Source organism: Nicotiana tabacum, unplaced genomic scaffold (genome assembly GCF_000715075.1).
Source record: "Nicotiana tabacum cultivar K326 unplaced genomic scaffold, ASM71507v2 Un00214, whole genome shotgun sequence".
NCBI classification, from domain to species: Eukaryota; Viridiplantae; Streptophyta; class Magnoliopsida; order Solanales; family Solanaceae; genus Nicotiana; species Nicotiana tabacum.
In genome coordinates this window covers 17547-33487 of record NW_027438452.1, presented here as the reverse complement: position 1 = coordinate 33487, position 15941 = coordinate 17547, and the positions used below count along the sequence as shown (strand labels likewise).

Below are 15941 nucleotides of genomic sequence, written 5' to 3'. Positions count from 1 at the left end.
AAATTAGTCATTGAGATGAGTAGCACGCTCTAAGTCTAGTATATTATAATAAATTTAACATTGGATAAAGAGGGTAAATACTTTAGTTTTAATAGGTAGCTTGTGTAGTTTCCTCTAAAATAATGTAGCTATTTCCAGTTAGAAAACTGCTAGCCCATTCTATTTTAACAAAGAATGAGGGGTGGGCCTAGAAGAGTGGAGTTGGGACTCGGCGAACCTCGAAATTTTCAACGAAACAGACACAAACAAACCTTCTAATTTTTCCCAAAATAAGAACTGCTTATATATATATATATGCCCAGTTGTTTGAGCTCCGTTGAGAATGAGATGATGGATAATGGATTTGGAAGTTTGATTAGGAGAAAGCGAGTTGATGCTGCAACCCAAGCAAGGCAAAAACTCGCAACTCAGCAATTGGCCAGAAAACTCTCTCTTTTCGACCTTACAGCCATTGGTAACTCTACCTATACTTTGATTCTGCTTCCTCTTGCCATTGCCCATACATACTTGGAATAAGTAAACTAAACATCATAGCACGCTGTGTATGCGTGCTCTCAATATATTCAATTAATGTAAAAAAACATAAAGTAAGATAATAATGTTTAAAGAGCTTTTCTGTTACAACCCTTGCACCGGAGTCACAATTGGGCAGAGTTCTAAGGGGTTGAGAGGAAGAACAATTCCTGAACAATTTTATTAAGGTTGATTAGAGGACGGAGAGAAGAAATAGAAATGCGGGGAGAGAAAAAGCTTTTGTTCAAATTTACAATGACTTATTATTATAATTCACTAAGAGAATTAATAGAACAGGGGAAAATAACTGTGCAACTAAAATTGGTAATCGCTTAAAGCGTTTCTATTCAAAATTTTCATTTAACATCCTTCCAAGTGCAAGAAGGTGAAGTGTTTTGGTTGGTTGGGGGGGGTGTTTTTGGGGGATTTGGTGGGGGTGCTAGCAGCATAGTTTAGGAGTGAAAACTACTGCAGTTAAGTTTGAGCACCCATAGACATTGGCTCTACACCTGGAGTACGGGGCTAATAAAGGGACAGAGTGCAGTCTCAGAATTCTTCAAGTTGAGATTTGTAGATAAAAGATTAAAAAGAACCTGTGTCTGAGTCAGCCTACTTTAAAGTGGCGTAGAGAGGATTAACAGTCTACATTGTAAGGATGTTGCCGTGAAATCTGCTTCACAACACTGTATGCTTCCTTTAACTCTGCAGCTATCCAGATTTTTAATTTTATTTTTCTTCTACTTATGGTATTAAGAAATAGCTTTGCTATAAAGATGTAAAAACACTATTTAAAGCATCTTAGTAGATTGCGACTTTCATGAGTATCCAGTGAAGAAACTTTTGGTCATACAGAAATTTTGATATAGGTATCTCTTATGTCAAATAAACTTGGTTCACTTTCTACATCTTACCTCGTGTATCACCTCTTCATTAGTAGGAGAAACTGACATTTAATACTCCAGTTGTGACATTTTTACACAAATTAGGACTTTGAAAATTCTTGTCCGTAGCTTCCCATAGTTGAACTTTAACCTCATCTGCTCCATTACCTCACTGCTTTTACTCTGTATTTTGTGGAGTATAATTCTTTGTTAGAATGGGTTTGATCTTGTTCTTAATATTGCAAAGAGAAACCTGGTATCTTGTGTAATGAGAATCCTCGAATTTGTATATCTGGTGAGTCATCCTCTCTAATCTCAGTCATCTCTTTCGCTTTGTGGATCTTCTGTCTGACACCTTGAACTTTTGCTGAAAATAATTGAGTGGTCATGTAAACTTCAATTGAGTTTCTGACATTCTAAACGATAACTGCTTGTTCTTCATTATTCCCTGGATAGAGGACTGCATTTCTTTTTCCGTTTCAAGTAAAATTAGACAGGCAATGCCAATACTTAGTTCTCAGACCTTTCCTTATTTTTTCCTTGACGTCATCTCATTTTTTTGTTGAACAATGAGAGTTGATTTTGAAGCATCACTGATCTTTGATTTGTTAACCTTACTTCCATCAGGAGTTGGAGCAACCATAGGTGCTGGAGTCTATATTCTTGTTGGAACAGTTGCCAGAGAGCACACTGGACCTTCTCTCACCATTTCCTTCTTTATTGGTGGAATAGCGGCTGCTCTCTCTGCATTTTGTTACGCGGAGCTTGCTTGTCGTTGTCCATCTGCTGGAAGTGCATATCATTACTCATATGTCTGCATTGGAGAAGGGTAAAGAGGACATTCCTTATCATTTCATCCATACTGTTTCTTAACATCTTGATTGGAGAAAATGTTTTAAGATGAAAATCATTGCAAAGACTTTTTCCAGAGTCTGTTGTCAATCCTGAAAATCATTTTCCATGGTTTCTCTGCTTAATAGGATATCTTCACTCAGTGACCACTAGAAAATGTTACTCTACTCAGGGTTGCATGGCTAATTGGTTGGGCTTTGATACTCGAATACACTCTTGGTGGCGCAGCTGTTGCTCGTGGCATAGCGCCCAATTTGGTGCGATGGAATGTCTTTATTTAGTTATTTATTTATTCTTAAACTAGGTCTTTCTGCTTTCACATTTTTGGTTGGAAATTACTTTTTTCTTCTCTTATTTATTCAATAATTTGTTTATCTGAACCATTTTTATTATACCTTAACAGTCACTGCATGAGACTTTTCGTTTCTTTTGGTTGGTTTTCTAAAAAACGAGATATTTTAAAACGAAATTTGTATTATGTATAAGGACTAAAGGTCTTAAGAAGGGGAAATTACTGAACATGCACATATAAAGAAATGTAACTCTGAAATATCTCATTAACTGAAAGTTGTGATATGATTTAGGACAGTCCAAGAACCAGGGTAATTGAAATTTAGCACCTTCAAATAAATTTAATTTCACGGTACTCTGAGATAGAGATAGTCATTGTTAGACGAAGAGAAGTCTCGGTGGCAGCTCTATGGCATCAACATTCATGTGTATAAAAGATTTCTCCTCTCTTTATCATACCAAAACATAAGAGTTAGGCTGAAATAATTGAATAACCTTCTCTACAACTCATATTCCTGAGCAATGCCAAAATAAGAATGGTTTCGCGAGAATACTTTAGGCCCTCAGTGAAAGAGCCATAGTGATTGCACACAGTCTATCATACTATCTGTAGCTTTAAAAGCATGTGAATTAAAGCCCCAAGGGAAAGGAGCTAAAACATGGTCTTGGACAATGAAGAAGAAGATGATTTGCCTCTTTAATTCCTGCTACACGGGTGACATTGATTACATTTATGCAAACCTCTTCTCTGCAGGTTATACTGGGTTAAAATTGCTTCATGTGTGGCAGTCCAACTGAAGCACTGTACCTTAATAGGGGCACTGTTTTCGTATAACATCTGCCAAGGCCATACAGTAACCCAAATGCCCCGAGCATTCAAACTGTTATATCTGAGAATGTTCCGCTGCTATGCAATTTCCATATGAGAGAATCAGATTTGTTAGGCTGAACCTATGAGCTATACAATAGTTGAAGGAGCTTAGCATATTCGTCACTTCCCAATCATTATAATTCCTTCTAAATTTCACTTCCCAGCCTTGATTATTACTACATTACTCAACTGTTGCCCAGCTATTTTCTTCAAAACTGAGGAAACCTGTCTTTTAGAGGATCATCTCCCAGCCAATCATCATACCAGAAAATTATTATTTTGCCATCTCCTAGCTTTAACTGTGTCTGTTCCTTGTGCTCCTCCCATACGCTTTTATATTCTTCCACAAACCATAGCCATGAGGGGAACTAACAGGGTTAGTACTCCAGAAATTGCTGGTACCATGTTTAATCTGAATAATTTTCTTCCACTAAGGAATTTCCCCTTGACTATATATCTGTGATCACTTGAAAAGAAGGCTTTTGTTCAGCAACTGTAATTTTAGTACTCAAACTCCTCATCCTTTTTACTTCTTGTAACTAATTCCCACTTCACCAGATGGACTTCTTTTCCGATTATTAAGTACTATTTCGTCTGCAGGCTTCATTCTTTGGTGGTATGGATAAACTGTCCTCAATTTTGGCTCGTCAAACCATTTTTGGAATTGTAGTAGATCCTGGTGCTGCAATCTTAGTTTTCATTATCACTGCCCTACTGTGCACTGGGATCAAGGAGGTGCGTCCTTCTCTCAATTAAAGGACTTCTCCTCAATTTCCTTTATCTAATGTCTAACTTGTCTTCAACTGCACTGTCATTGTACTCTTGCAACTGGAAAATCTCTTATGCAGAGTTCCCTTGCGCAAGCTATAATTACAACCATCAATATTAGTGCTTTAGTGTTCATTGTCTTAGCTGGTGCATACCTGGGATGTAAGACTGGCTGGCCAGGCTATGAAGTTTCTAGCGGGTAAGTGGTTCTTTTTATATGGTTTCACTGTATTACATACAACCAACCTTTGGATTGATGCATCTCTTTGAGTTTCTAGGTATTTTGCTTTTGGAGCAAATGGGTTGTTGGCTGGCTCGGCGACAGTCTTCTTTTCATACATTGGTTTTGATATAGTTGCTAGCACAACGGAGGAGGTATTGGCTGCAAAATGTATAAAGGCCACCATTTTTTTTCACCAGTTGTCATGGAGTCTGCCATTTCCTTATTGGTTTTAGCTCTTAGTGCATATAATGAAAATATAAAGTTGGTCGAGTCATTGTTCGATGGAACTTCTGCATCCAATTTTTTATTTCCGTGTCGCAAACCCCCTTGAACTTTGTTTAAAACGTGTGAGCCTTCATTTACGACCTTTGAGAATCTGACCGTGGATGTGTAAAATGAATCCACTGTTTTCATTTCTCTCCAAATCTTGTAATCTCTTTGAAAGAGTTGAGAAAGCTCTAGCTAACACGGTTATATGCCTTATGCAATTCAATTTGCTAAGTGTACTTGCCTATCCACTCTTCATCTTAGAATTTACCAGTTTATTTGTCGCAAACCCCCTTGAACTTTGGTTAAAACGTGTGAGTCTTCATTTACGACCTTTGAGAATCTGGCCATGGATGTGTTAAATGAATCCACTGTTTTCATTTCTCTCCCAACCTCGTATTCTCTTTGGAAGAGTTAAGAAAGCTCTAGCTAACACGGTTATATGCCTTATGCAATTCAATTTGCTAAGTGTACTTGCCTATCCACTCTTCATCTTAGAATTTACTAGTTTATTTATGTTAGAGATAGCTATGTAATTGTCCCACATTGGAATAAGAGTAGTATCCCCTTTGTATAGAGTAGCTATAAATAGCACCTTTTGTATTGCATCACATACAATATCAATATATCATATTTTCTCCCGTGCCTTCTCACATGGTATCAGAGCTATCGTGAGAGATTTATCGCTGTGCATAAATTCCAGCGATTCCGGGAAGTAAAATCAGTCACCGGAACCCTTTTTTCCGGCGACTTTCAAAGTTGTTTTGCGTCTGCTTTGTCTCGATCAGTGTTGTGCACAAAATCAAACACTACCACAAGAGTAGTCACTGTCTGGCGACCAAATCCTAGTGAAAATCTCCGGCGGTACTGTAGCTGTCCAAAGAAAATTTTCCGGCGAAGTTCCAACGTTGCATGGGCCACCTTCCGGCCATTTTTTGGCGACGACTCTTCAGGACAGATTGTTTCCCTTGCAATTCCGAGCCTACCCATCCTGGTTACACCAAATTCCGACCACTTTTTTATTTTTCCGGCGTGAATAGTGATTTCAAAAAGTTGACTTCCAGCCATTTTTTGAAAAAGTTCCTTCAGAACAGTTGGGTCTTCTGGTAATTCCGATCCTACCCCTACTGTTTTTATTTCATTCCGACCACTTTGAATATTTTCCGGCTGCAACAGTAACTTTCCAACTGCTACAGTAGTTTACTATTCTGGTTCAGTGTTCCTTACTCTATTTTCAGTGGATTACAGTTGATTATTTCTCTTATTTGGTAATAATTTACAAGATGTCTTTGGGAATTGATGTTTTTGGGTCTAAAAGCATGAGTTCTGGAAACTCTAATGTTATGATTACCTCGGAACCTTTAATGGGAGGTTCAAACTACTTAGCTTGGGCTTCATCTGTCGAGTTGTGGTGTAAAGGTCAAGGTGTGCAAGATCATCTGATTAAACAGTCTAGCGAAGGAGATGAAAAGGCGATAGCGCTTTGGGCAAAAATTGATGCTCAATTATGTAGCATCTTGTGGCGTTCTATTGATTCTAAGTTGATGCCTTTGTTTCGGCCATTCCAGACATGTTATTTGGTTTGGGCAAAGGCTCGTACGTTATACACTAATGATATATCTCGCTTCTATGATGTGATATCACGGATGACAAACTTAAAGAAGCAAGAATTAGATATGTCTACTTACTTGGGTCAGGTACAAGCAGTCATGGAGGAATTTGAGACATTGATGTTAGTTTCTGCTAGTGTGTCAAAACAACAAGAGCAGCGACAAAAAATGTTTCTAGTTCTTACACTCGCTGGACTTCCTCATGATCTTGATTCAGTACGAGACCAGATTTTGGCGAGTCTGACTGTCCCTACAGTTGATTAATTCTCGATTACTTCGCCTTGCTGCAGCACCAAGTCACCCAGTGATTTCATCACAGATACTTGATTCCTCTGTTCTTGCATCCCAGACAGTAGATGTTCGGGCATCTCAAGCTATGGAGAATAGACGAGGAGGCGGTCGTTTTGGGAGATCTAGACCCAAGTGTTCTTATTGTCACAAACTTGGACACACTCGCGAAATGTGTTATTCCTTAAATGGTCGTCCACCCAAAAATGACTACGTTGCTCAGAGCGAGACTACAGGTAACCAGGGCTTTTCTGTATCTAAAGAAGAATATAATGAGCTCCTTCAGTATCGAGCAAGTAAGCAAACATCTCCACAAGTAGCCTCAGTTACCCAGACTAACACTCCTATTGTTGGTAATTCTTTTGCTTGTGTTTCCCAGTCTAGTACTCTTGGACCATGGATCATGGACTCAGGCGCTTCTGATCATATCTCTGGTAATAAATCACTTTTGTCGAATATTGTATATTCACAGTCTCTTCCTACTGTTACTTTAGCCAATGGATGTCAAACTAAGGCACAAGGAGTTGGACAAGCCAACCCATTGTCTTCTATCATCCTAGATTCAGTTTTTTATGTTCCTGGTTGTCCTTTTAGTCTTGCATTTGTTAGTCGTTTGACTCGTGCCCTCAATTGTGGTATATATTTTATTGATGATTCTTTTATTATGCAGGACCGCAGTACGGGACGGACAATTGGTACAGGTCGTGAATCAGAAGGTCTTTACTACCTTAACTCGCTCAGTCCTTCCACAACATGTCTAGTTACAGATCCTCCAGATCTAATCCACAGACGTTTAGGACATTCGGGTTTTTGGGAGCACATGTTTTGTTCATAACTTAACCCCGGGGAAAGATAAGTTAGCTTCTCGTGCTCTCAAGTGTGTCTTCCTTGGTTATTCTCGTGTTCAGAAGGGATATCGTTGTTATTCACCTGATCTTCATAGGTACCTTATGTCAGCTGACGTCACATTTTTCGAGTCTAAACCTTTCTTCACAACTGATGTCACTTCTGCTGACCACCATGACATATCTGAGGTCTTACCTATACCGACTTTTGAGGAGTTTAGTAATCCTCCTCCACCTTCAACCACAGAGGTTTCACCCATACCAACTTTTGAGGAGTCCAGTGTTATCCCTCCTAGTTCCCCAGCCACAGGAACACCACTCTTGACTTATCATCGTCGTTCACGCCCTACATCAGGCCCATCTGGTTCTCGTCCTGCACCTGACACGGCTCCAACTGCGGATCCTGCTCCTAGTACACCGATTGCACTTCGAAAAGGTATACGGACCACACTAAACCCTAATCCTCATTATGTTGGTTTGAGTTATCATCGTCTGTCATCTCCCCATTATGCTTTTATATCTTCATTGTCCTCGGTTTCCATCTCTAAGTCTACAGGTGAAGCATTGTCTCATCCAGGATGGCGACAGGCTATGAGTGACGAGATGTCTGCTTTACATACAAGTGGTGCATGGGAGCTTGTTCCTCTTCCTTCAGGTTAATCTACCGTTGGTTGCCGTTGGGTTTATGCAGTCAAAGTTGGTCCCGATGGCCAGATTGATCGACATAAGGCACGTCTTGTTGCCAAAGGATACACTCAAATATTTGGGCTAGATTACAGTGATACCTTCTCTCCAGTGGCTAAAGTGGCATCAGTTCGCCTTTTTCTATCCATGGCTGCAGTTCGTCATTGGCCCCTCTATCAGTTGGACATTAAGAATGCCTTTCTTCATGGTGATCTTGAGGATGAGGTTTATATGGAGCAACCACCTGGTTTTATTGCTCGGGGGAGTCTCGTGGGGTCTCGTTTCCTTGTATGTCGTTTGCGTCGGTCACTTTATGGTCTAAAGCAGTCTCCTCGAGCCTGGTTTGGTAAGTTCAGCACGGTTATCCAGGAGTTTGGCATGACTCGTAGTGAAGCTGATCACTCTGTGTTTTTTTGCCACTGTGCTTCAAGTCTATGTATTTATCTGGTAGTCTATGTTGATGATATTGTTATTACGGGCAATGATCAGGATGGTATTACTAATATGAAGCAGCATCTCTTCCAGCACTTTCAAACTAAGGATCTAGGCAGATTGAAGTACTTTCTAGGTATTGAGGTTGCTCAATCTAGCTCAGGTATTGTTATTTCTCAAAGGAAATATGTGTTAGACATTCTTGAGGAAACAGGGATGATAGGTTGCAGACCTGTTGACACGCCGATGGATCCGAATTCTAAACTTCTGCCTGGACAGGGGAGCCGCTTAGCGATCCTGCAAGCTATAGGCAGCTGGTTGGTAAATTAAATTATCTCACAGTGACTAGGCCCGACATTTCTTATCCTGTGAGTGTTGTAAGTCAGTTTATGAATTCTCCCTGTGGTAGTGATTGGGATGCAGTTGTCCGCATTATCCGGTATATAAAATCGGCTCCAGGTAAAGGATTACTGTTTGAGGATCGAGGTCATGAGCAGATCGTTGGGTACTCGGATGCTGATTGGGCAGGATCACCTTCTGATAGATGTTCTACGTCTGGATATTGTGTTTTAGTAGGAAGAAATTTGGTGTCCTGGAAAAGTAAGAAACAAAATGTAGTTGCTCGGTCTAGTGCAGAAGCAGAATACCGAGCAATGGCTATGGCAACATGTGAACTAGTCTGGACCAAACAATTGCTCAAGGAGTTGAAATTTGGTGAAATCAGTCGGATGGAACTTGTGTGCGATAATCAAGCTGCACTTCATATTGCATCAAATCCGGTGTTTCATGAGAGAACTAAACACATTGAGATTGCTTCGTCAGAGAAAAGATACTCTCAGGAGATATTACTACGAAGTTTGTGAGATCGAATGATCAACTTGCAGATATTTTCACCAAGTCCCTCACTAGTCCTCGCATTGATTATATATGTAACAAGCTCGGTACATATGATTTATATGCTCCAGCTTGAGGGGGAGTGTTAGAGATAGCTATGTAATTGTCCCACATTGGAATAGGAGTAGTATCCCCTTTGTATAGAGTAGCTATAAATGGCACCTCTTGTATTGCATCACATACAGTATCAATATATCATATTTTCTCCCGTGCCTTCTCACAATTTATAATCAAAGCCACATCATTCTTTCTTCTATGGAAGCATTCTGTGACGGTGACACCGTGATATTTGAGACCTTTAGCCTTCACTTTACTTTTAGTCGCATCTCATACTTCCTCATCCAAGAACTTCCTCTCTGAACCGATTCCTCATCCCCCAGTTAAGATGATCTTCTCCTTCAAATCTTGACCTCCACTCCACATCTTATTGCGGTTATACATAAAATTCCTCATGTGTCTCCCTCACCTCATCTTTTGACTCAATACTTACCTACCTCCTCCCCCCAACTATGAATCTCTTTTGCATCCATAAAATGCCCCTTGTCAGCTATAGCTATCAGATAAAAGAATTTCTGCTGTAATATCTAGGATAATTGGATATACTGTGAGTTTGTACATACATTTTTCATAAAGAAGCACTTATGTTGAACATTTAATTAGTTGGATCATCTATTCATCTATATGTCAAGTTCAAATATTTTACATCTTCCTTTGTGTTGCTAAAAAAATTTGCAGATTGACTGGCTTTTTAATTTGATTGTAGCTGAGCATATCTCTTGCTATCCTCTGGGTTCTGCATTACTGAATCTCAGCAATAGAAACAGAGTTACTTTTTCAATATATTTTTGTCACAATTAAAACATGGACTTACTTACAATGGACGTAATAGGTAAAGAACCCTCAACGTGACATGCCTTTTGGTATAGGGATTGCGCTATCCATATGTGGCATATTGTATATGCTGGTTTCAGCTGTTATTGTTGGTTTAGTTCCATACTACGCACTGGACCCCGATACACCAATTTCGTCTGCTTTTGCAGGCTATGGCATGGAATGGGCTGTGTAAGTTTGTGACATGACCTACAGTTTGTGATCTCAACTTGTGTTTTAGGCTTTGTTTAAACTTGATTCATGTTATGGCTTGCAGTTACATTATAACGATTGGAACGGTGAATGCTCTTTGTGCAAGCCTTATTGGTTCAATTATTCCACAGGTATTGAATATGCGATCAGTTATTTGTCCCCCAAAAAAAGCAATCAGCTCTAGTTATAGAGTGTGTTACTCGAATTGAGATTGCTTCAAGGGAACAAGACCAAGTAGCTTAGCAATTAACGAAGAACACCATTTACAGAAAAAAAGCCAGAGAATTTGGATGCAATGGTATCTTTTTGAAGGTCAAACCATGGTTTGTGATCATGGATGAGAGTAGTCTTACAACTAGGACCTTATTTGATTAGACAATTTCTCAAGTTTTTAAAAACCTGGCAAAATCTAGTTGATAATTGGTCAAATCTTTTTCCTTTTTGGATAGGTATATGTAAATAAGCACATTCCCTGACAAAATAATCCCAATATTATTGACAAGATCAGTTACGAGTGCATAATGCTCACAAAAGACTCAAGGAGTACATAGCATCTCTATTGATGTTGTTCATGCATCTTATTGTAGACCAAGGACTTACCAAATGCATCAAACTACTGTCCTAATTAAATGTAGCCTTCAGTGTTTGTGACCGATTTATCCTTTAAATGGAGCTTTTTGACGGGTCAATAGATTCGATGATCTCGATTAACTGTTCTTTTTTAACATGCTCTTGATATATCAAAGCAGGGACGTGCATTAGTGGTTTTTAATTAGGAACTTGGACATATTTTGTTTTCTTGCAAGTATATTATCATTCATAGGCTAAGTTGCTCGGACTCAACTTTCGGTGCCATACCTGTGTTGATACGATGTGGGTGTGGGTGTGGGTGTGGGATGTGGGATGTGGGTGTGGGTGTAGGATGGGATTTGTATCGGATCTGATTAATCAATTTTGGGTACTTTGACCAAAATCGACGGAGGAATTTGAGACAGATATAATGATTTTTGAAATCAAAATGAAAACTAGGGTGAAATTGAGAATAAAAGAGAAACTTTCTGCACTCCACATAATGTCTCATAACTTAGACATATTTTTATGACTTTATTTTTAGATATTTGAATTATGTTTAGCCGAATTTTGTCACCCATATCCATACCTAGACCCTTACCCCGAATCTTAATATTTAGATCATGAAGGATTCGACCTCTAGATCCGCACCCTGATCGAACACTTTCACCCGAATCCGAGCAACTTAGTTCCTATTGTATCTCTCTGGCTAGATTGTTGTAGGATGTCCTGGGACACTTAGGTCTTGTGATTCAACTTCTGTATTACATCTGTTTTGTAAAACTTGAAAGGGCCTATATAATACCAGGTTGAGAACATGGAGTTCTGCTTGATAATTAGAGTAGCATTTTTGCAGCCAATGTTGAACTCTTTTCGAAGGAAAGAATTGGTGAAGACTAGTTAAACCTTTTCTTAAGCAGGCAGTGACCAACCTATCAGTAAGATTTTGTCTTAAGGAGAGTTCCACTGTTGAGTTATTTGTGTGGCTAGCCCAGCAGATGATACAGATGATAGAACTTTCTTTCTTGAATTTTGTACATAAACATCCATCAATTTCACACTTGCACATGTTCATAGGCTACTTATCATGATGTTAATATGTCCCTTTTTCGGGGGGTATCAGGGCTAAAAGAAGTATTAGTTACCCCCTCGCCCCCTCTTCCTCTGCATCTGGTTGCTTTTGATGGGACAACATATACCAACTAACCTAAGTATATTCTGGATTTGGAACCTTTAGAATGTTCCATATTGGTTGAGGAATGGACTAAAGTCTCCTTTATTGTTTTTCGCAATCTTCGCCTATGAGCTAGCTTTTAGGATTGAGTTTTTCCCAACTCCATTTTCTATACATGGTATCAGAGTTAGAGGCATCACTATTGTTGGTTTATTTAATGTTGGGGCACCCATGTTATATTGCCTATGCTCCAAATGTCTAGCACTAGGCACGAGGGAAAGAGGTGTTAGAATGTTCCACATCGGTACAGGGAATGAGTTGTCATTTCCTTGTATTATCTTAAGCAATCATTATCTCATGAGCTAGCTTTTGGGGTTTGAGTTAAGCCCAAGTTCAATATTTTTGTAGAAACAATATCTTATCTTTTTCTAATAAACTTGTGATATTCCAAGATCCCCTAATTTGGCACCTCAGAAAATCTGAACAGTTGTGAATATATATGTTTCTTGCTATGCATAATTTCTTTTCTTTTGTGCTTTTTTTGTTTCCCACTTCTGCAAACAAATAGCCTCGAATACTGATGGCGATGGCTAGGGATGGATTACTGCCTTCCTTTTTTTCAGACATTAGTAAGCACACTCAAGTTCCTGTCAAGGGCACCATAGCAACTGGTATCTTTATTGCAATCCTTGCCTTTTTTATGGATGTCTCTCAACTGGCGGGAATGGTAAGCTATAACTAGGAAGATTCCCGTGCTTTAAAAGAGACAAGTTTGGAAGAATTTAATGAGAAGTAAGAAAATTTGGCATCTTTTTGCAGGTTAGTGTTGGCACATTGCTCTCATTCACCATAGTTGCTCTTTCAATCTTGATACTTAGATATGTTCCACCAGATGAACTGCCTTTCCTGCCATCTGACCAGCAATCAAATGTGTAAGTATCATTTGCACAATGATAATAACCTTATTGAGAAGAAGCTAAAGCTCTTGATAATTCTTGGGACAGTAATGGTCAACATCTAGATGCTCATGGAGCAGATTTGCTTGAAAGGCCTCTTCTTGAGCAAAATGTAGCTCAAGGTATCCTTCTCATGGTATTGATTGTTCTGCGAAATTAAGTTTATTTTGAGTTTGATGGTTTCTGAACTACAGTGAGCATATAAATGCATGCCACATAAAATATTAGTTTATCACCATGTCTTTTTCTTGAAAGCTTTCTCAAAATTTGTTTGACAGTAACCTTCCTATTAAGCATTTATTTGTTTCATTGGAATTCATTTTTATGAAGCTTTCTCGAAATTTGTTTGATAGTAACATTCCTATTAAGCATTTATTTGTTTCATTGGAATTCATTTTTATGACAAAGTAATCTGTAAGGGTAGGGATGGAAATTTGGGGGGGGGGCACGGGTTTGCTCTTATGTGGGCCTTCTTGATACAATTTTCTTAAAAAACTGAAGCGGGGCGGAATGGGTTGTGGATTGAGTATTTTAAGCGCCAGACACATTTATACCTAAAAGCATGTTTTACTCTCTCATTGAAGACTGGTACGGAACGTAACTGTAAATATTGATTTGGCGACTGTGATATCCGATATGGCAGCTTCTGTTTCTCATATTATTAATTAAAGATTGCAGTCGATTATTCAAGATTAAGCAATTTAACATTAAAAGTCTTCTGGCATTGTCTATAATTTGTTGCTATGATCTAGTCACCGGTGTTATTATAGTCATAATAAAACTTCACTTGTCAGGATGTTTAACTGATGATGCTTTTTTAATGTGTTTATCAGCTATTTTTGTCAATGTCTCAGCTATTTAAGGTAGGATTTATGTATCCTCTTCTTTCTATCTTAGGGACTTGATGTAAGGTGAGTTATCGGGCTTTTGTCGCATGAAGTAATAGTATATAAGGATGAGATGGGCTTATAGGACTTACTTTGAGGCTGTAATAGACGCAAAGTTAGGAGCTTTATTTGCTTATAAAGAGCAATAAAGAGATGGGCATGAATTCCTACTCTTATAGATAGTTGGATGTCCATTGGAGGCTACGGTGAGGTTCATGGTGGTTTCGTATTTGGGGATAGGAACGGAGGAGGTACGACTCTGTTGGACTTCGCTCGCTAAGGCTTTTGAGCTGGTTGTTGTGGACTCTTGCTTTTTCAAGAGAGATGAACATTTGGTTACTTTCTGTAGCACGGTGGCTAAGACTCAGATTGATTATCTACTCCTCAGGAGGGGTGATAAAGGTTTGTGCAAGGATTGCAAAGTTATCCCTAGTGAGTCCCTCGCGTCGCAGCATAGGCTGTTGGTGATGGACGTCGACATCATGATGAAGAGGAAGAAACGGGTTATATGGGGTCGCTCGATGATCAGGTGGGGAGCTTTGTCTAAGGATAAAGCACAGGAGTTGAAGGGGAAATTGAGGGTGTTGGGTGTGTGGAGTAGTAGTAAGGATGCGAGTATTAAGGGTCTCAAAGGGTTACTTGGGCGGGCACAGAGGAGATTGGTGGTGGAATGAAGAGTTTCAGGGAAAAGTGGAAGCAAAGAAACCGGCTTTCTTGAAGTTAGTGTAGAGTACAGACAAGGAGGATAGAAGAGCGAACTTAGTAGGGTATAAGAAGGCTAGGAAGGAGGCGAAGCTAACGGTCACTGATGCCAAGAATGCAGCGTTTAGTAGTTTGTATGAAGAGTTGGGGGACAAAGGCGGGGACAAGAAGTTATTTGGGTTGGCCAAGGCGAGAGGGAGAAAGGCTCGTGATGTGGATCAAGTGAGGTGCATCAAAGACGATGAAGGCAGAGTTTTAATGGATGAGGCTATGATTAAGAGGAGATGACAGACTTATTTTCCTAAACTTCTGGATGAAGAAGGGGACAAAGACATTGTGTTGGGTGATTTGGACTACTCCGAGAGTCGCCGTGATTTTAGGTACTGTAGGCGCATTAAGGTTGAGGAGGTCGTGGGCGCTATGCGTAAGATGAACAGGGGCAGAGCAACTGGGCCGGACGAGATCCCTGTTGAATTTTGGAGGTATATCGGCAGAGAGGGCCTGGAGTGGCTGACCGGGCTGTTCAATGTTATTTTTAAGACGAATAAGATGTCAGAGGAATGGAGGTGGAGTACAATGATTTCGTTGTACAAGAACAAAGGTGATATATTTTTTGAGAAGGTGATATCCAGAATTGTAACAACTATAGGGGTATCAAGTTGCTTAGTCATACGATAAAAGTGTAGGAGAGGGTGGTGGAAGCGAGGGTGAGGAGGTCAGTGTCTATATTTGAGGACCAACTTGGATTCATGCCGGGTCGTTCAACTACGGAAACTATTCATCTTATTCGGAGGTTGGTGGAACAATACAGGGATAGGAGGAAGGATTTGTACATGGTGTTTATTGACCTAGAGAAAACATACGACAAGGTCCCAAGAGAGGTTCTTTGGAGATGCTTGGAGGTAAAAGGTGTCCCGGTAGCATACATTAGTGTGATTAAGGACATGTATGATGGAGCCAAGACTCAGGTTAGGACAGTAGGAGAAGACTCGGAGCATTTTCTGGTGGTTATGGGGTAACACCAAGGATCTGCGCTCAGCCCTTTCTTATTTGCTCTGGCAATGGACGCACAGACGCACCATATTCAAGGGGATGTGCCATGGTATATGTTATTTGCTAATGATATAGTTCTGATTGATGAGACGCGAGG

The 15941-nt window shown here is 39.6% G+C and overlaps 1 protein-coding gene across 1 annotated transcript; it reads left to right on the top strand.

The window, feature by feature from the left end:
* The first annotated feature begins 330 nt into the window (after positions 1–330).
* Positions 331–15079, top strand: LOC142179047 (cationic amino acid transporter 4, vacuolar-like). The gene is made up of 14 exons (XM_075248853.1): positions 331–454; positions 2022–2223; positions 2419–2503; positions 4009–4143; positions 4257–4375; positions 4455–4551; positions 10309–10481; positions 10567–10633; positions 12815–12973; positions 13066–13178; positions 13251–13338; positions 14036–14065; positions 14410–14704; positions 14826–15079. The coding sequence occupies exons 1-14, from the start codon at positions 331–333 to the stop codon at positions 15077–15079; spliced, it is 1941 nt and encodes a 646-aa protein (XP_075104954.1).
* Positions 15080–15941: the final 862 nt, after the last annotated feature.

Bases quoted from the DNA above. Each gene is read 5' to 3' on its own strand.
- LOC142179047 (XM_075248853.1), top strand. From the start codon at position 331: ATGGATAATGGATTTGGAAGTTTGATTAGGAGAAAGCGAGTTGATGCT. The intron at 14,066-14,409 runs GTAGGATTTATG...TGCTTTTTCAAG, and splicing joins CAATGTCTCAGCTATTTAAG to AGAGATGAACATTTGGTTAC. The intron at 14,705-14,825 runs GTATTAAGGGTC...TGTAGAGTACAG, and splicing joins GAGTAGTAGTAAGGATGCGA to ACAAGGAGGATAGAAGAGCG.